The sequence below is a fragment of the Idiotropiscis lumnitzeri genome, chromosome 7, assembly GCF_059441095.1.
Source record: "Idiotropiscis lumnitzeri isolate Australia: NSW breed Sydney's pygmy pipehorse chromosome 7, RoL_Ilum_1.0, whole genome shotgun sequence".
Lineage (NCBI taxonomy): Eukaryota > Metazoa > Chordata > Actinopteri > Syngnathiformes > Syngnathidae > Idiotropiscis > Idiotropiscis lumnitzeri.
In genome coordinates this window covers 19,167,055-19,186,785 of record NC_142397.1, presented here as the reverse complement: position 1 = coordinate 19,186,785, position 19,731 = coordinate 19,167,055, and the positions used below count along the sequence as shown (strand labels likewise).

Sequence of the window (19,731 nt, the reverse complement as noted above, 5' to 3'; positions counted from 1 at the left end):
TCGTGGTCGGGCCGGGCAGGCAGACACCCGGTGACCTTGTAGACCGGAGTAGAAGCATGCCCCCGATGTGAGCCGCCCCTGACGCTCCGTCGAATCCAGGCGGTTGGCCCCCAGCTGCATGGGTTCGTCGACGGGCGGTGACTCTCCGACTCGTGGGTACACTGGCTCGATGCGACGCTGCTCTGCTACTCTCTCGCGCCGTCGCTCGCGCTGACGGTTGTACAGGCGGATAGCCAGGCTGATGAGTTCCTCCAATGACGCCGCGTCCTCGCGCACCGCCAGCTCGTCCTTGAGGGCGGAGTTTAGTCCCCTTCGAAAAACTGTTCGTAAGGCGCAATCGCCGAACCCGCTCTCCGCTGCTCGGATGCGGAAGGCGATGGAATAGTCTGCCACCGAGCGGCTTCCTTGGGTACAGTGCAACAGTTCCCCCCCAGCCTCTTTTCCCCGAGTGGGGTGATAGAAAACGCGCTGAAATTCCGCCAGGAAAGCGGAAAAGGAGGACCGGAGGTCCGGGCGGGCATTGCTCACGGCCATGGCCCAAGCACTCGCTTGGCCAGTCAAGAGACTCATCATAAATGCGACCTTAGAACTTTCATGGGCATAAGTCATGGGCTGTTGGTCGAAGATCAACCGGCAGTGATGGATAAATGGGCCACAGAGGCCCGGTTCCCCCCGTAGCGGTTCGGATGGGGAAGGCTGGGTTCGCGAACCGAAGGTCCAGACGGGAGGGTTCCAGGCGCCGAGGCGGTTGGGTTGGCGGCCGCCCCGGCGTGCGAACAGAAACTAGTTAATCGGGCGTCGAAGCCCTCAAATCGGTGAGCAAGCAGTCCGACCGCGTCGCGAAGGTTCGCGAGCTCAGCCTCTTGCTGTCCTACCATGCGCCCTTGGCTGGCCAGAGCTTTAAAGATTTTCTCTGCGTCCGCAGAGTCCATGGTCGGATAATTCTGTCAGGTCTTGCCAGCGAAACGCTGGGAAGAAGGTGGCAGGACTCTCCAAACGTGGACACAGGAAAATCGGTTTAACAATGAGTATTTATTAATACAAAAATAGTGGCAGTCCAATCAACAATCAAGGCAACTCTAGTTATCTTAATATTACACCCGTCGATAAATCAGGAGAAAACACAAGGCGCCGGTGGAGAAAAGCTCACACCAGGGAGGAGGTGAACGATGGAACGAAAAACGCTTGCACCGGCAAGGAAAAGGAAAAACGATTAACGTAAATAGCTTGCCAAAAGGGCAAGAGGGAAAACCAATGGGGAAAAACGAGGAACGAAAATAGACCGTGCAATAAAGAGATTGCAAGAGCAAAAATGCATGAACGTGAGAACAATCAATACCAGAGTCATGAACGTGAGCAATGCAGGAAAAATTATCCGACGCCGGGGAGTCAGTGTAGGTGGCTTAAGTAGTGTGTGTAATTAGTCAGTGAATGAATGTCAGGTGCGGCGCCGGTGGGCTGGTTTCCCGCTCGTGATGACGCGGGCGGAGTCGGTCGCCGGAGGAGACGCCCCTGCTCAGCTGGGAAAAACAATAACAAAACAGGCGTGACCGGCACGGGTCATGACAGCTGTTAAGTTTGGATGGGTCTATAATTTACGGACAAGGACACATGCAGGGTTCTCTCTTTTTTTTAGAAGGGGCTTGGCAGTGGCTACTTTCAGGGATTAAGAAAACTTGAAAGTGAGCCATTGATTATTTGCTGTCATTCAGTTAGAACAGAGATCACAATAGTTTTGAAGAAGTCATATGGTATTGAGTCAAGACATAGTTGGTGCTTTCAAATGGTGAACCAAATGGTTTTTTGATCTACTGTATCAAAATTTCATTGTAATTAAAATATTCCTGGGTGATTTTCAGAGCTGCATCATTTTGTCATTCTGCTGGTTTGTGACAATGTTTGACCTGATTGATTGTACTTAGTCACTAATGCAGCAGGCAAATTCATTGCATTTATCTGTTCAGAGGAGTTTCGGCGCTTTTGTTTCTTGCCTTGAAATGAGAAGTGGAATTGGGATCAAGTTCCAAATGTATCCAAACAGAATAATATAGCATTAAAATTCACATCACATACTTTATATGACCATCCATCCATCCATTACCTTAGAACAATAATAGTTAAAATAGTAAATATATTTGTTTTCGTGTGTGTCTGATGATCTCGAATGACACAGCAGTTCTTTATTTGCCTAAAAGTGGATGTACAAATGAATCTGTTTCACATTCCCTTTGGTTGAACTAAAGTAATTAAATTGTGAATGTCTGCTCTGGCACACGATGACTTGCACATTTCCAAATGGCTCAATTGTGTTCCAAGAGTCTTCAGTCGAAATTGGACAGTGTGAAAGCTGCAGGGTATGCAATTTTTTTGCGTCTATTTCAGTGATCACATGTTCAACTTGATCTAAATGTGTTCAAAATGTATAAACAAAACATAAACTAAGTCATAATATGGAAACACATTGACTAGGTTAGTTAAGACCCTTTGCCAATCACTGCTCCTCTGCTCTTTTGAATGTGAGATAGTGGCAAATGTGATTCTGAGTTATGGGCATGTTGATTCATCATCTGAGTTGTGGTATAAGAAGAGTGACCTCTTTGCCTTGGTTGAGCTCTGCACTGTGTGCACACCTTGAAAAAAATATTCTGATCCTACAATTCTTTCTGAAAAAAACAAAATGAGATAAGAATACAGCAAATCAGAAATTCACTTTTGTTGAAAAGTCAAGCAGAATTTATCCAAAGTTATTCTAACACTTTCCTGCGTGACCAATCAATTTATTAAACAAGAGGATAAGACACTTTGTATATTTTCTGTAATCTGCTTTCAACTTGGTTCGTTGCGCCTTATATAATCACTTATCTGTCTTGGAGGACGTCACAATCCTCTAGGGACTGCACTATATAAAATTGAACACCAGTCTTGCAGAAAGTGCCCCACAGGAGAAGCGTGCAGGGTTCCGACTCTGTGACCAGATCCCAAACTGCAGCCATGAATACCACTCAACACCAGCAGAACAACAAGACAGGTAAAGCACATTATTTCCTGGGAACACATGGACAAATTGACAAGATATTCATTGTGTCTTTATATGTTTTTAATGCTTTCCTCTAGCACTTAAGAAGCACAGATCAAAGAAGAACATCAATCATTTCACAGATGTGCATGGTTTGCCTTGCATAGACAAGATTGTGTGCACAGTGGGGGATACTCCACATCCAATCCAAACAAACATCACGGGCAAATTCCCTGAATGGATCAACGGCAGTTTCTTGAGGAATGGCCCGGGGAAGTTTGAAATTGGAAACCAGAAGTAAGTAAAACGCCTTGAGAAAATCCAATCCAATGCAGGCATTGACGGCATCACGTCCCAAGGCTTTAACTGTCTTCTGCCTCAGGTTTAACCACTGGTTTGATGGCATGGCTTTACTTCACCAGTTCAAAATATTCAAGGGACAAGTGACTTATAAAAGCCGCTTCCTCTCCAGTGACAGTTACCAGGCCAACAATGAAAATAACCGCATTGCTGTTTCCGAATTTGGAACAGTCAGTGTGCCAGACCCTTGTAAAAACTTTTTCCAACGCTTCCTCTCAAGATTTGAATTACCAAGTGAGTACTTTGTCTAAGGGCAGAACCAAAGCTGGTTGAATTTCACAGTTTGATAGCCAAAGTAAAGACTTTAATCACACAAACCACCAACAATAAACTCAACTTAGCTTTTTCTGTGTTGTAATTTTGAAGATTTTTATATCTCCTCTAGAACCCACAGATAATGCCAACGTGAGTGTTGTGACCTACAAAGGTGACTACTATGTAAGCACTGAAACGAACATGATGCACAAAATAAACCCCGAGACGCTGGAGACAACCAAAAAGGTAATGAGTTTAATTTTACAATTGATGGATGAATGGAAACTTAAAGGGGGAGTCATACCCCAAAATTTTCTTTCCAAGAATATATTCTATGAAGGCCCACTAGTCGAAACATGGCATTCTGACAAATATTGTGATTGCAGAATATGACTTAAGAAGTAAAATCCACCCGTTTTTAGCCATCTTAGGCGGCGGCCATAACTGAAATTAGTTATCATATATATTTTTTTTTTATATCTTCATTGTGGAGAAATTAGGAAATAAGTGACAACTTGATAAATGCCTACTTTTAATGAGGGATATGGCTATGCCACCCTCTGCTCTCCCCATGATTCTGTGAGAGTCACTAAAGGGACCAATTACAAACTCTCCATTGGAAATCATTGTACATTCATTGCTTATAACATCCAAAAACTGTGATATATATATATATATATATATATATATATATATATATATATATATATATAATGAAATTAACTTTTATCATAATGATTTATTGATTATGTTCATCCAGCAGAGAAGGCCTTGAAGGTCTTGCCCGCCCACCACTGCTGAAATTGCCTCTTTTGTTGGTTTTGTTCAAAATGGTAATCTCATGATAACTGATCAATATAGGGCAGATCGAGAGAAGGAGGTTCCCAGTCTAGACTCTTAATTTGTTGAACAAAGCTTTTTAAAAATGAACTCCTTGTCTCTCTTGAATCTGTATCGTTTTAGGTGAACTGGAGCAATTTCATTGCTGTTAACGGCGCCACCGCACACCCTCATACCGATCTTGATGGAACAACATACAACATGGGGAATTCATACTCTCCCAAAGGTAGAGTGTTTCAGGAAAAAAAGATCTGTGGCGTCGATGACATATGGGCCCTCTCAGACTGATTCACTGCAATGTATTGTGTTGGGGGGGATACATCAAGCACAAGTTTGCCAAGCTACTTCCTTCATTAAACCTCAACGAGGTGGTGGTATAATATAGCAAATATAATAAAATATAATAAAAGACTTATCCTGGCTTACTTCTTCCTTACTTGTTTTTTTCTGTGCTCGATTCACTTGTGCAATGTCGGGTCCCATTGACCTCAGAACCCATGTGGAACACAGCCCAGTTTACGCCACTGAAAAAAATAGTTTTGCTTCTCCACTTGTTTGGCAAAATAAGCTAGAAACCTTTTGTTTATGTGCTTTCAGGCTCATTCTACAACATTATCCAAGTGCCTCAAACCAAAAACAACAGCGAAGAAACCCTGGAGGGGGCCAAGATGCTTTGCTCTATTCCTTCAGCAGACAGTGCCAAACCCTCCTACTATCACAGTTTTGGTAAGCAATAGATCTACAAAGTTCAGTGCTCGAACGTACTTCCAAACGCCACAACCCAACATTATTTGTTGAAAACTACTATATGCAGTATATTCTACATACTGTTTTTTTTGTCCTCATTTTTGAAGAGCTTTTCCATGGATTGTCAACAACTACAGTAATATTTCCCATTAAAGTGATGTGGTTGTGGCTGTTACCTTCTCAAGAGAAAATCTGAGTTGCCAGCAAGTTAGCAATTACATCATTAAATCAAATGCAATCTGTCTCATCCACTGTAGCAATGTCTGAGAACTACGTGATATTCATTGAGCAGCCCATCAAGATGGACCTGCTGAAGATTGTAACAGGCAAATTGACAGGAAAGAGCATTAGCGACAGCTTCTTCTGGGACCCCAAACTCAAAACCATCTTCCATCTGATTCTCAAAAAAACAGGGAAGGTGAGATTGAACTGAATGAAATTCAGTCTTTTCAATCTACATACTGCGCCTCACTGTGCCTCCTTTTTAATTCCAGGTGAGCTCCTTTAAGTACCTTGCTCAGCCACTGACGACCTTCCACCAAATCAACGCCTTTGAGGAAGACGGTCATTTAATCATAGATATGTGCGCATCAGATGATGGCCAGGCAATTTCCAACTATAATATCCAAAACCTTCGCAAGTCTGGAGAAGAGCTTGACGAGGTAGGCAAGATAAACACGCATCATACATGGCTAAAGAAGATAAAAGCCAACGGTTGGTTTAAGTCCAATTATTTTTCTGGATGGGGACTTACAGTGTATTTTTAATTTTTTTTTTACAGGTGTATAACACACTGTGTAGAGTCTTTCCCCGTCGTTTTGTTCTACCGCTTAATGTTGATGACGAGACACCATTCCACCAGAACTTGAACAGCTTGTCCGACAGCTCAGCTACTTCGTTAAGGATCGGCAAAAAAAAGGTGGAGCCCTTTCTCGATTATTTACTTTGTTTGAACTGTTTATCCTCACCAGGATCACCGGCATGCTGGAGTTTATCCCAGCTCTCATTGGGCGAAAGTCTGGGTACACTCTGAACCGGTTGCCAACCAATCGCAGGCATCACAGTTATCTAACACGATAAAAAAAATAAAATAAAAATCACGCTCCAGCATTTCAGACTATTCCCTCAGTTTCATTAATCAAATAACTGTTTACGTTTTTGCAGATATTCTGTACCCATGAGGATCTCCATCGGGAAGACCTTCATGAATACGGTGGTCTCGAGTTTCCTCAGATCAACTATGGCAAGTACAACACCCGGCCCTACCGCTACTTCTATGGCTGCGGCTTCAGACACCTTGTAGGGGACACACTGATCAAGATGGACATTCAGGGCAAACACATGAAGGTGGGTGAAATTTCAATGAAAATAACTTCCCGTTTTTCAGTGTCATTGTCGTGGCAAAATGAAAATTGCAATTTGAGCCCACAAGAACAATCAGCTGTCATCTGTAACAATCAGCAATTCAATTCATGCTTATTGTTTTTACCGTTTCATGCTTTTCTACTTTTTCTGCAAAGGTCTGGGAACAACCTGGTCTATATCCCTCAGAACCTGTCTTCATACCCTCCCCAGATGCCACTGAGGAGGATGATGGCGTTATTTTGTCTGTGGTCATCACTCCACATAAGGTTGTAGTAAAATAATTCAATTCAATTCAGAAAAACAGCACATAATCATTTAGTACCAAACTAACTTAAAAGTACTTGAAAAGTAACGTATAGTTAGTGCATATCTTTTATTTTTACAAGTGAAGAGCTCTTTTCCAAAACACCTACATATTTTACAAATATTGTTTTTTATATCCTCTTGAACTTTCTCAGAGTGAACACCTTCAACCAAAATTGAGATTGTACACATCTGTAGCAATATCGTCAAGTGCTCAAATAGAGTTTACATGTATATGAGTATATCGTCCATATGGTGCAAGAAATAAAACAGTCTACACTTATTACTCCAAAGCAAATATCCAAATTTAATAAAATAAACAGGTTCATATAAAACTTTTGAGATGCACATGCTGTCACAACAGTTACTTTTTTTTTTAAATCATTACCTTTACTTGTTTATCGTTTTCAGGAAAAGTGTACATTCCTCTTGGCTTTGGATGCCAAGACATTCGAGGAGCTGGGCAGAGCTGAGGTGCCAGTTAATATACCGTACGGCTTCCATGGAACATTCAATGCCACAGCATAGCCATTTGATGGTTCATCATATTTCATCCTATCTATCTATCTTGAGAGAGAGAGAGAGAGAGAGCTAGGCGGCTTGGTGGACAACGACTGTTTAGCATGTCGTAAAAAATGGCTGCGAAATTAACATTAAAATCATGACAAAAAATGTGTAATACAATAACAAAGAATCACAGTATATTTTACAGCAATATGGCTAGATATATGATCGTATTTCAAATTGATATATCATTGTATTACAAACATGAAAAAATTATAATACTTGAACCAATACAATACCGTTAAAATTACAAAATGGCTTGATTTAAAGAACTGAAATAACTTGTATACCATTTTACAAATTCATGTGTTGTGATTTCCAGTTAAATTCTGTAATTATGATCACATGAAAAAGTTGAGAATAAATATAAACATGTTTATAACTGAGACCTATCGGCTAGTAGAACTTTAGTCATGGTCAAATATAGCCTACATTTTGTCACTAGATTGACAGCTGTTGTTTTAATCACTTCCCTCTATTTGTATCATATAAAAGTTAGGTTATAACTTACTATATTCTTAGCACGTGCGTTAGTCATGAGTTTTAGTTTATACCCACCGTGTGTGCTTCAAATAAGCAGCACCAAAGTGTGGATACATAATTGGTGAAGAAAAAGGAGCTTCACGGTCCATTTATACAATCTTCCATCTTCTACTTTTTTGTGATTTACAGTCAGTTTTATTTAAGTGGCTTAATTTTAACAATATATTTTACAGATGAAAATCTTTGTTTGACATTGTGTCAGAGTTTGTCTATATTTACCGTTCGTCAAAGAATTTAATGATAGTATGCATTTCACAACAAAACATCGCTGTTAATACTAAAAAATATATCACAAGGTGGTACAGTGGACGACTCGTGAGCACGATGGCCTCACAGTGCAAAGGTCTTGGGATCGATTCTGCCTCAGGCCTTCCTGTGTGGAGTTTGCATGTTCTTCCCGTCCCCGCATGGTTTAGTTCCCACATTCTAAAAGCATGCATGGCAGGTTGGTTGGTTACTCTAGGTTTTAGTGTGAGCGTGGATTTGTCTGTGTGCCCTGCATTATACTGTCATATAATCAGGCTTTTACTGTTTAATAATGCCTTCTTTCTGATATTTTTCTTTGAAATTGAATGGGATTAGATGTAAAATAAGCAACCGCTGCATGTAAATTGTACAGGAAAAAAATCTTTAACAACGGAATAGTTGTGCTAATTTTACTGAAGATTGATGTTGAATTTACAAATTTAACATGGATTACAGTTTTAAACTGTAAAATGTACTGGTTGTTCTGTAATGTGTTTTACACTCCGCTGTAATTTTTTACAAAATTATTCTGACAACCACAGCGGCTAGTTTTTTTTCCATTAAACGTTTTTTTTTTAATGTAGAGTTTGCATGTTTTTCTCCAGGTACTCTGGTTTCCTCCCACATTCCAAGGAACTGAATTGGCCCTAGCCCTTGGCTGGCAACCAATATATATATATATGTAATATATATATATATAATATATATATATATACATACACACTTTTTTTAGTCTAAGTAGTAAATGGTTGTTCGGAATACTGTCTTACAGTATTTAGTATTTACTAAGTATTACTAATATTTATTTATTTAAATATCTATTTCAAAATCTGCTTCTAGATAAATTCTTGTTTGTAAACCTGTACCATGTACTTATTTTCTAAATAAACAAATCATTGCATTGCCAAAGTATAGGATCCTGTGTTTATTCTGGGGTTTCGCCGAATAGCAGGCGGGTTCATTAACAGAAACTACAGGAAACGTCTTGTCAACATTTTGTAACAAAGAGTTTGTCTCCACCTTGTGGTTATATCATTGGGATCAACGTTGACGACTGATGGTAGTTTTAACATTTGACATTGAAACTCAAAGACAAAAACGTAACACAAAGAGTGAATGTTTGAAATTAAATGAGTTGACTTCGAACATAAATATGCCACAACAGAATTAATATTACCATCACAGCAGTCATGGTATTATTATTGCAAATGACAGTGAAAGAACACACTCGCATGTGCAAACGCAGTTAGCCATTTGCTATTATTTGACCATGTGAAACTAAACAAGAGCGTTCTGAGATGAAACATCCAAAATAGTAAACGTATAAAAAAGTAAAGATAGTCACACAAATTCCACATTATGATATAACATTTACTGCCACGTGAACTACGGGAGTGAATCAAGATGCTATACACACTTCAAAGAGAACAGAAAATGAATTAAGTTATCTTATTTGTCTGCTAAATAAAACATCTCTGTATACAGTCCCAACAGCAAAACTAATCTTACAATCCATCAGAAATCTGAACCAATGTTTCCTTTAGGTGATTCTTTTTCTCTTTTAGGAAGGCTTCAAGGTTTTGAGCTTCTTGCAAAAGGCTCTCCAGCTCCTTTCTTTGAGTAGTATCCATTGCTGCGCTCTCACTGGGGGAAAAAAAATTGTAGTAAATTGCTAGGTAAATTATAAGAACAAAAATGCAAATGTTATATGGTTGAAATAAAATTGTATTGTGTGGTTGGATATTTATTTTTTAAATAGAAAGGCATTGTTGGCCTTCTGATTACTACCAGTGTGGACGAGCCACACCATTTTGATATTAACCAGGGAGAAAAAAAACAAGTGTTATTAATGACATTGTTCTATTTTATGTTATCTCGTTTTGCTGCCAGCCCTTTTCCACATACAAGCAATAAAACGAGTTATGATTCAAATAAACGGAACAGGTTCAGTGCTGTAGTAGAACATGGACGGGGATCTATAGCAGCGATTCCCAAGCAATGTTTATGTACTGTGACAGATCAGGTGTGCCATGGGAAACTATCCAGTTTCACTTAATTGCTCTGAAATGATTGATACAAATGGTGTTAACTTCACTTATGCCGGTGAATTACACAGAACAGACGTTCAGATTTATGCAGATTGCACATAAATTCGGCTAGTGTACACACTAGTCTAGAACACCGCAGTATTTGGCGGTGTGCCTTGAGAGTTTTCATAATCCAATACGTGACAAGGCTCAATGAAGGTTGGGAAACACTGATCTATAGCAACGTCTCTCTGCCATAGAACAAAGGTTTTGGGAACCCTCACCATGGGGAAGTGGGGGTGGTTGTTTGAATGTATATTCACTTGGAAAAAAACGTCTTTGCTCACATGAAATGCTTTAAAGGGCTGGTTAGCCTTACAGAAACCTAAAGAAGTGGTTGTTTATAGAGTTGCCTCCGTTTCTCAATGGCGAGATTAAATGTATATTTATGTACAGTGCACACTGACATTATAAATCCAGGGATAGTAAAGAAATTGAACAAGAGCTGTAATAAAATTTAAAATAGCTATTTAAGTGACCTACCTTAACATATGGGCAAACTTTGAAAAAAGCATGCTCGTATCTTGACCTGCACCTGCAACAAGAACGACAATGTAATCACAATAGAAGAGCGAAGCGAATGTGTAGGCGAGGTGTCATGTCTTTGGTTGCAATTCATCATTTTGTTGGTCACCCAGATGACAAAAAAAAAGAGCTCTTATCTTGCAATTGTTTGTTGTAGTATGCCATCATCCTGGCTCGATTTCCCAAATAACAAATATGGTAAAATTCTCGATAGCGGTATTTTTCGTATCAACAGTTTGACCAACTTCATATTAAGGTCAAACTATTATCAAAAGGTCTTACACGTAATTGTATTGTACAAACATTGCAACTTCATGATGAAAATGATGTAATTATGGTATCCTGTCGTTTGTACAAATTGCGTACCTGCAGCTGTAGCTTCAAATGAATTCACTTCAGTCGCTGTTTTGGAAATACTTTTCTTCTTTATTCGTGATGATTTGACTATATTTCCGCACGTTTGTTCCATCTGATTAAAATGAAAGAAAAACGACTTTCTAAATAGTTTTATTCCATCCATTCAACGAAGCCGGTCCACTTACCTCCTGGGATGTCGTATATTTTGGTCCTGTACTGTGTTTTATTGCTTTTTGGGACATGTTTCTGGAAGTTACAAATGTAGTGGTTTTAGACTTAATCGTCATGCCTACCACAACTTGAGACTGAAAGCTAAAGCTCATTCTATCACTTTTAACAATGAATGACTTCACCCCCACTTACTTTATACTGCGTGAGATATCCAGTGTATCGTTAGTCAGTCATACTACTGTCTACTGTCGTGTCATTTTAGCTACACGCGTGTGTCACACATGACGATAATGTATACTGATACATACCTAGCTTACCTGCTTCGAGCTAATATCTTTAGAACGAATTGTCGTGCTTACAAAACGTGTACGGAAGTTTTTGTCGAAACTATTAACTACTAATATTACCCGAGAGACGGGAAAAACATCTAGAAGTTAGCTTACTAGTTTGTACGTCATTATCCATAAAAAAAAACCAAAATAATAATTTAAAGAAAAGTTATATATTTTACTTAATGGGAGCATCCGCTCGTCTACGTTGCCTTCAAAGGACCTCGAAAATGCAAGGAGAAATAAAATGACACATACTCTATCTATCTATCTAACTATCTATCTATCTATCTATATATATATATATATATATATATATATATATATAAATATATATATATTCTGTTTCCTGAGAATCAGAATATTTAGAGTACATAATTCACCAGCGAATAATGAATGCATAATGTAACACCTAGTGTTCATGGAATTAAGAAGAATTTGATGTAGCCGCAAAGGTGACTTTTCACTTTTCATTTTGTAAGAAACGTTATGTTGTGTGAGTATATAGTCAAGAACAAATGAACATTGAGTGAGAAATTGAATGGTTGTTGCGTAATGCACCTGGAATGACAAGTCTAACATTTCACCTTTACACATCATTTGAAATAAAATGTGATTCAAGTTGGTTTTCACAAAAATACGAACTTCCTTGGGCCAATCTAGTACAAGTCATTACAATGTGATCTGCCCTTCTGCGACCATCATGAGGATGATGGCTGGATGAACGTAATTAAGGTTCGAATTTAATCTGTATAGATTTACGACACAGCTCTGGACTGACAAAAAATAATTTTGACAAAACATTTCTTGAAATTAATAAATGCATAACACACCATCAGTTGTCATATTCTTTGAGGAATGAGTAAAAATCAAAAGGAGCAAAATCTATGAGTTGCTATGGAAGCTCTCTGAGGAGTTGCAGTCATCTCACCTTCTCATAAACAAGCAGGAAAGGGTTGGGCAAGCCCAACGGTGATATCTCTTAACAATGTGTGTATAGCTTCTATTCTGTTTTATTGTCTCCTGGGAGAGGTTGCAGACTCACAGCACAGAATGCACTAAAGGTCATGCAAAACACAATTACTACTATAACCAGATCAGACATTTAACGCTTAAACAGCAATACCTGATCATTTGAAAACAGATAGATATGAAAACCATAGTGATGAGTGGATAACACATTTCAAAAGCAACTCCCTGGTCTGATAAAATCAAAAAAAGATCAAACCAACCCAAAGTGATAAACACTTCCAGACCAGTTTATTGTGTAGCTACACAAGTACAGTAAGTAAATCGTGATCCAATTCCTGAAAATAATAAAACGTTTATGAGTATAATGTCCCCCACTTTCTGCGGGGGATACGTTCCAGGTTACTTTCCATAGAGGATTTTTTTGTATGCTTGCCTCTAATATGGTCATTATAAGCGCCCCAACACATGGTTCCCACCCTTCTGAACATGTTACACTGATTGAATCTAACTGTTAAAGGCCAAAATGAAAGATAAATGCCAGAACAGTAAATACTTGTTTTTGGAACCCTTAAGGTAGTTGCCATGACTACCGTTCTTCTACTTCTGGCGTGAGTAGTTCTCCACCTTCCACTTAGAACGTTAGTCATGGCAAGTAGCTTTCGATTTCCGCAAAGATTTACAGCACCAAAAGTCGCATTAGCCCACCAGGATTGTACATCTGACTCCAATTCAACGCGGGATTGTGGTTAATGTGAGACATTTTAAACTAAAAACTAAAACTTGAACATAGTTATTAAGCAAATGTTTCGCCGTCCTTGTTTGCTGCCTACATTCAATTCCAAACACAGAAGATCAGGCTTCAACTGTTTACTTTCCTTGTTTTTTTTTTTGTTTTTTTTTGCGGCACTCTGAATAACCGCTCTGAGTTTCCGAACTGAGTAAACCACTACACTGAGCGTATTTCTGAACGCACCCTCGATGAGCGAAGCGTTTTTTGGGGCGGTGTAGAGCTCTAATGTTTATGGCCTTGCTTTTTGTAAAGCAAAATATCCTTAAAAAAAACAAAACTTTTTTTTGACAGGCCCAACTTGCAAGTAAAATAGCCAGAAAACCCACAAATACATTATTTAAGTATTGGGCCAAGGTCACAATTGAAAACTGCCAATAGGGTGAAGCCACAATAGCCGAATTGCAAAAAAGCGACGGACGACTGTAGCTCTGAATTTCACCGGCTTGTGATGTAACAGGGCAGCTAATTTACATTCTCTCCACGAGTTCTTCCCCCATGATTGGCAGCTTGTCTTGGTCAAGATCGGCCATTGTCAAATATTGGCCCGAGTTCAACCTCCTGATGACAGAGTACCACTACTATGTCAAGCAGAGCTACAGTGTTAGCATAGATTAGCCATTCACTCACAACATTTTTAGCGTTCGCATCTGATAACCGACCGGCACATACTTGATTATTCGCTAAAGTTGTCAAGGTAGGGGCACAGAGTGCAAGGGAGATTCAATCGGGTCATTTGTTTGCAACATGCCCCACACAAATCTGCATGATACCCGACAAAAATGTAGTGAGTTGGTGATGAAGTACCTCCCCCAAGAGTGAACAATTCTGTCTTAAAGGTGGCTCCTCACTCTCTGTGCTTTTTGAAACTCAGTGACAACACCCAAGTGCTGCCTTTTACACAAAAGTAATCTAAGTGGATAATAATTGTGTTGTAATTCTCTCCAGTGTATTTTCACCAAGAATGTCAGAGACATAGTATTTTTATTAACACAAAAATAGCAGAAGACATTCTGTGAGTAACTTTTGTACTGCAAATTCTTTAAACTAAACATTACAAAACAAAAAAATACTGTTTTAAAATGTACTCTTCTTTGATAACCATGTAATGAAATTTTAAAACCCAGATAATGATCCAGTTCACAGAAGTGCTTGACATTGACGGAACTAACGCAGTTGCTCTGCAAGGCCAATTTCAGTTAACGGATTACTCACATTTAACTGTCCATTGTCTTATTTTAAATGGGTTGAGTTCGCTCTTTATTTTATACCAAGGGTGATTTTTCTGTTGACTAAACACGCTATAAGTGACACGAAAAGACCACCTAAAAATGTATCATCTTAATTGTAGAGGGGATCACTGAAGTGGATTATTTCCCACACAAGTGTGAATGAAGCAGAAAAATGTGAGAGGTTTGACCATTGATCATGTAGCATACTCCCAAGACACTGAAAAAGAGCAACAATTAAATAAAAGCGCAGTGCATTAACAAGGTCGGCCTCTAGCTATTCTGAAGAAGGTAGGGTGGATCAAAATCCCCACAGCTCCTGAATGCAGCACCGGGCCAATCGCTGCCTGTAGAAGGAGCTCTTGACTGGCGCTTACCTAACCTGAAAGCTATACATACACAAACATGGCGTTACCACAAGCAGACGGGATGCTGTGTCCTCTTCGGTGTTCGCTTTACATCATTATCTTATGGCTTGCAGGAATACATTCGTCAACACTTCATCTTCACAATGGGGAGCGCTTCCTACCGCCGCAACAAAAAGGATATTTTACAGTAGACGCAAATAAGGATTTACCAGACGCAGATGGAGGGCGCAACGCGGATTCATCTCTACGATTGGCCGCTATTAGTGCTGCTGAAGACGGGTCGGACAACGGCGCCCTTCCGCTAAAGCGAAACCGCCGGAGTACTAGTGAAGAAACCATGCCGAAGGTGTACGGCCAGGTACTGGGATGCATCCCACTAGCGCTTTAAGAGTAACCCCTTTAAAAACGAACACCACCTTCAATAATTATTCTTAGTTGGCACGCTCTAATAAAAGCACTCAAGCCCACACAAGTCAGACCATTTAAGAAATGATGTGACTCTATGCATCGAATTCCTAAGTAGCTCTAATGCTTCCTGAGTTGAAAAGGGCGCAAAACGACACACTTAAGATCACAACCGAAGACGCTCCATTCTTGGTGATTTTGCAACGTTACCGTGCTCAAATGGCTGTCAACTCCTAACCTGCTTTACCTCGCCACTATTTTTTTGATAGCAAGCTAGCTCCAAAGCCACCTTTGCAACAAATCGGGGATTTTCCGTCAAAAGCAGTTCATAATCAGTTGCCATCAACAATGCTTTCGAATGATGCTCGTGCTTATTTGATTGCATGACTTTCACAAAGTAATACTGGTGCATATGGAACACATATGTTTGCTTAGAATTTGTTTAAAGGTTGACTGTCACTTTACTTGACAGATTTACACTAAAAAAGAATGCTAAACCATACCATATGGCATTTTGAGACATATGTAACAGACAATTCTGTTAATGAATTCCTTCCTTCCTTCCCTGACTATCTGTATTTCAATTCCATCAACAAATCACAATGTTCACACATATTGGTGAATTGTAGTTAAACTATGATTGTCAAGGCTGCACAATTTGATTACGTTTACTGTACATCATCATGCCAACCTTTTAAACATATAAAGGTGGACAGGTAAAAGCTACAGTGGCTTGTGAAAGTATTCAGCCCCCCTGAACCTTTTGACATTTTGGCACATTTCCGGCTGCAAATTTAAACACTCCCATGAATAATTGCAATTAATCATATATATATATATATATATATATATATATATATATATATATATATTAGGGGTGGGACGATACGGGTAACTCACGATTCGATACTGTGACGATATGTGGCCCACGATAACAATAATATCACAATACACAATGTCTATGATATTCAATATATCATTAGAAATCTCTTCAACAATATATCACGAGATATGTGACTGAAAAAAGTAAAAAATGGCCATAAAAATTAAAACATCAAATTTTTTTTTTAATGCCAATACGTGTACAAAGTACAAAGAAAGGTGCATTTGCAAAGTACCTCACTGCCGCTGAGTCTTAACACTGTAGCTACGGCTGGACGAATTAAAGTGCACAAACATTAATAACATGTTTTATGTAAACCAAGACACTGCACTGCTTTCTGAACCTGAAATGTCAGTAGCAACTGTCATTAAAAGTACTTTACGTTAACCCGCCCAGTGGAAACATCAAGGCATATTCTTCTTGAGGAACACTAACTGAACAACATGCTCAGACGTAAGAGCACACCAAAGGGAAACTTTGCTTTAAAAGCAGTAGTGATTGTCGGCTGTCTTGGTTCGCCTTTTTTTATCACCTGCGAGTAGTAACCGTGATAGCGAACGAGGTGGCTTTGCAGATTCGTAGTGTTGATGTTTACCTTTGCAAAGCAGTTCTTGCAGATTGCATACTCTTTATCCAGTGTTCTCCCGTCACCGGTCTCGTAAAAAGCGAAGTGTCTCCACACTTTCGAGTGGAAACTCTTGAAACTTGATTTGTTTTTCTGGGTTTTCCGCCATTCTTGCATTCGTTCTTTTTCAATTGTAAATTCTTCACACTCTTCACCGGCCGCTGATCCCGGCAATTTTCGAACCGTTTGCGGCATTAGCGCCCCCACAGACAGGATAGGAGAGATTAAATACGGACGTGATGATGAGGTAAATCCATTATGTGCGTTGCTTTGAAATATCGATATTGCCGCCAGGCTATCGATTATTTATTGCGACAGAGTTAGCAACTATTTATTGCAATATTGATTTTTTTCGCACCCCTAATATATATATATATATATGTATATATATATATATATATCAACATATATATATATATATATATATCAACATATATATATATCAACATATATATATATATATATCAACATATATATATCAACATATATATATATATATATCAACATATATATATATATATATCAACATATATATATATATATATATATATATATATATATATATATATCAACATATATATATATCAACATATATATATATATATATATCAACATATATATATATCAACATATATATATCAACACCAATTGGACTAAGTCCTGTGTGTAAGTCTCCAGTCGCAACCTTTAATTTTCAAGCAAGTCCCAAGTCACTGTAGGAAAAAAAATCAAGTAAGTCAAGTCGCTTCACATCACCCGCAAATTTCAAACAATTCAAGTCATTACTTAGTTCAAGCAAGTCAGAAGTTATAAAATCTTTCGACAGTCACAACATACGTTGTGATATTCTTTTCACTGATCATGTGAACAAAAAGTAGTTTAACTGTAATAAATAAATGAACATTTGTATTTTTATCAATTAAAAATTATTACAAATGAAAAACAACTTCACTTCTAAGATGTATGTCTACACTTGTATTATTTAAAAGAATGCATGTTATCTTGTTACGTTTGCTTTTCTGTCTGTGGGTTTTGGACAGGCGAATGAAGTTACACACTATTGTTGTTGGGTAATCATTCTGTGAGGCGCAAACCATGTGCTTTGCCATCCTATTCGAATCACTTTGGTACCAAGTCGTAAGTCATGTCGTTTTAGGGAAGAAAGTCAGAAGTCCTAAAAATAGCAAGTCGAGTCACGTCATATGATTGAACTCCCTCATCTCTGCTAAGTGGGACACAATTGCAAAGTGGGATGAAATTCATGAGGTATTCAAACGAGTTTTTAATTTGTTTGGGGGGGGTGTAAAAAACTGAAAGTTGGGCCCGGCAAAATTATGCGCCCCCGCCCTGAGTTAATACTTAGCAGAACCACCTTTTACTGTAATTACAGCTACAAGTCTTTTGGGGAATGTCTCTATCATTTTTGTACATCTAGAGACCGGAATCTTTGCCCTTTTTTTTTGCACAACAGCTCCAGCTAAGGTAGATTAGATGCAGAGCGTTTGCCAACAGTAGTCTTCATTCCTTTCCACAGATTCACAGACACAGTCACGTGGTTTGATTGGCCCAGAAATAAACCGTCCGATTGGTAAAATCAAAATATTTTCCCGGAATCCCCAATAGCCTGCACATTCCTAGTGAAGAGTAACTAACTTTGAACAGCAAAATACCATGCAACTTAATAAGTAACAGGGAAGAAAATAATATAGAAAAATGTAGACAGACAGATGAAGACCGAAAATGATGGCCGTCACCGCATGTGTCAGCTGAAAGCAGCAGTATATTACGGTAATAACATAAATATTTAAAATATAAGAACCTTTCTTAGTCCCTCAGAAATTTGTGCAAGAAGTAATTTGCACAAAAAAGAAAAATGAACTCGTGTCTGTTCATTAAGTATCCAATCCAATTCATCAGCAACATTATTTGTTAATTTGACTGCTGATTGGGCAGTAACGAAGTATTATTTTGCTCGTCGACTAATCACCAACAGTCATCAGTCGCAATTAGTTGACTAATCAGATCATATATGAATCTCGGCATATTGCATTAGCAAGCAGCCTTTCCTACTGTATAAACGTCATTAGCATAAAGCGTGAATTCCTTAAAGGTATGTAAAAATTCACAAGACAATTAAGATGGTCGTACATTCAACTTTGCAGCTTATACCAGAATTACTGAATGATTAAAAAAGAATGAGCAACTTAACATATATTTTTTAAGCGCTACAAATTTGTATATTCTAACAAACTATTTTGTGTTTTATCGTTATGTGATGCTCTTGAGGGGTTGTGGCAAATATGTTATTTTATTAGTTTTTCGGTTTTCCAACTCGTGAAGGCAACATTCACGACCGTGCGTGCTGGTTTGATGTGAATCTGGGCATACAAAAACTTTTTTTTTTGTTGTTAACAAACATCAATTCATCGACTTATGACTCTAATCCATGGTAGATGCAACAATTGGAGTTGACTGTAATAACGCAGCAATCATGACGTGACATCATTATTATATGTGTTATAATAAAATTGCATGTGGAAAATACAGTAAAGGGGTAACTACCTGTATGCAGACATTATATTGTTTGATCACAGTGTAATAATAACATTATAACTATAATAGATAATCAGGCATTATTCTTGGGCAGTGGTTCTCCAACTTTTTACAGCAAGTACCACAATTAGGGTCAACATCATAATAAAGTAACATTGTGAGCCCAAGTGTTCTTAAAAACAAGGCTGAGGTTTCAGTTAA

The 19,731-nt window shown here is 38.6% G+C and overlaps 3 protein-coding genes across 7 annotated transcripts in view; 2 read left to right on the top strand and 1 right to left on the bottom strand.

Annotated features, from left to right (window-relative positions):
- The first annotated feature begins 2,928 nt into the window (after window positions 1-2,928).
- On the top strand, window positions 2,929-7,414 carry bco2b (beta-carotene oxygenase 2b). Its single transcript, XM_088300523.1, has 12 exons — window positions 2,929-3,028; window positions 3,115-3,313; window positions 3,399-3,610; window positions 3,762-3,877; window positions 4,595-4,697; window positions 5,069-5,197; window positions 5,476-5,636; window positions 5,713-5,880; window positions 6,000-6,137; window positions 6,383-6,565; window positions 6,739-6,849; window positions 7,298-7,414. Exons 1-12 carry the CDS (start codon window positions 2,992-2,994, stop codon window positions 7,412-7,414), a joined length of 1,674 nt encoding a protein of 557 aa, XP_088156649.1. The 5' UTR covers window positions 2,929-2,991.
- A 1,735-nt stretch (window positions 7,415-9,149) lies between these two features.
- Window positions 9,150-11,955, bottom strand: tex12 (testis expressed 12). Of its 5 annotated transcripts, none has more exons than XM_088301196.1 (5): window positions 11,891-11,955; window positions 11,394-11,454; window positions 11,218-11,320; window positions 10,810-10,861; window positions 9,150-9,883 (listed from the first exon to the last, which is right to left on the bottom strand). In XM_088301196.1, the coding sequence occupies exons 2-5, from the start codon at window positions 11,448-11,450 to the stop codon at window positions 9,745-9,747; spliced, it is 351 nt and encodes a 116-aa protein (XP_088157322.1). In that variant the 5' UTR covers window positions 11,451-11,454; window positions 11,891-11,955; the 3' UTR covers window positions 9,150-9,744. The 5 variants fall into 5 exon arrangements, with proteins under 5 accessions (XP_088157322.1, XP_088157318.1, XP_088157319.1 ...); XM_088301192.1 differs by lacking the exon at window positions 11,891-11,955 and adding an exon at window positions 11,572-11,883; XM_088301193.1 differs by lacking the exon at window positions 11,891-11,955 and adding an exon at window positions 11,688-11,883.
- Window positions 11,956-15,058: 3,103 nt separating this feature from the next.
- Window positions 15,059-19,731, top strand: part of sorl1 (sortilin-related receptor, L(DLR class) A repeats containing) — a 71,483-nt gene continuing 66,810 nt past the window's right edge. Inside the window, exon 1 of the mRNA XM_088300401.1 lies at window positions 15,059-15,422. Coding sequence (XP_088156527.1) covers window positions 15,102-15,422 — 321 coding nt within the window. The 5' untranslated portion in view covers window positions 15,059-15,101. The remainder of the gene's footprint in view (window positions 15,423-19,731) is intronic.

Excerpts from the sequence above, each read along its gene's own strand:
- bco2b (XM_088300523.1), top strand. The coding sequence starts at position 2,992 with ATGAATACCACTCAACACCAGCAGAACAACAAGACAG. Across the intron at positions 3,611-3,761 it reads CTCAAGATTTGAATTACCAA|AACCCACAGATAATGCCAAC; the intron begins GTGAGTACTTTG and ends TATCTCCTCTAG. Across the intron at positions 3,878-4,594 it reads CGCTGGAGACAACCAAAAAG|GTGAACTGGAGCAATTTCAT; the intron begins GTAATGAGTTTA and ends GTATCGTTTTAG.
- tex12 (XM_088301191.1), bottom strand. The coding sequence starts at position 11,531 with ATGAGCTTTAGCTTTCAGTCTCAAGTTGTGGTAGGCATGACGATTAAG. Across the intron at positions 11,321-11,393 it reads AATATACGACATCCCAGGAG|ATGGAACAAACGTGCGGAAA; the intron begins GTAAGTGGACCG and ends CATTTTAATCAG. Across the intron at positions 9,884-10,809 it reads AAGTTTGCCCATATGTTAAG|TGAGAGCGCAGCAATGGATA; the intron begins GTAGGTCACTTA and ends TTTTTCCCCCAG.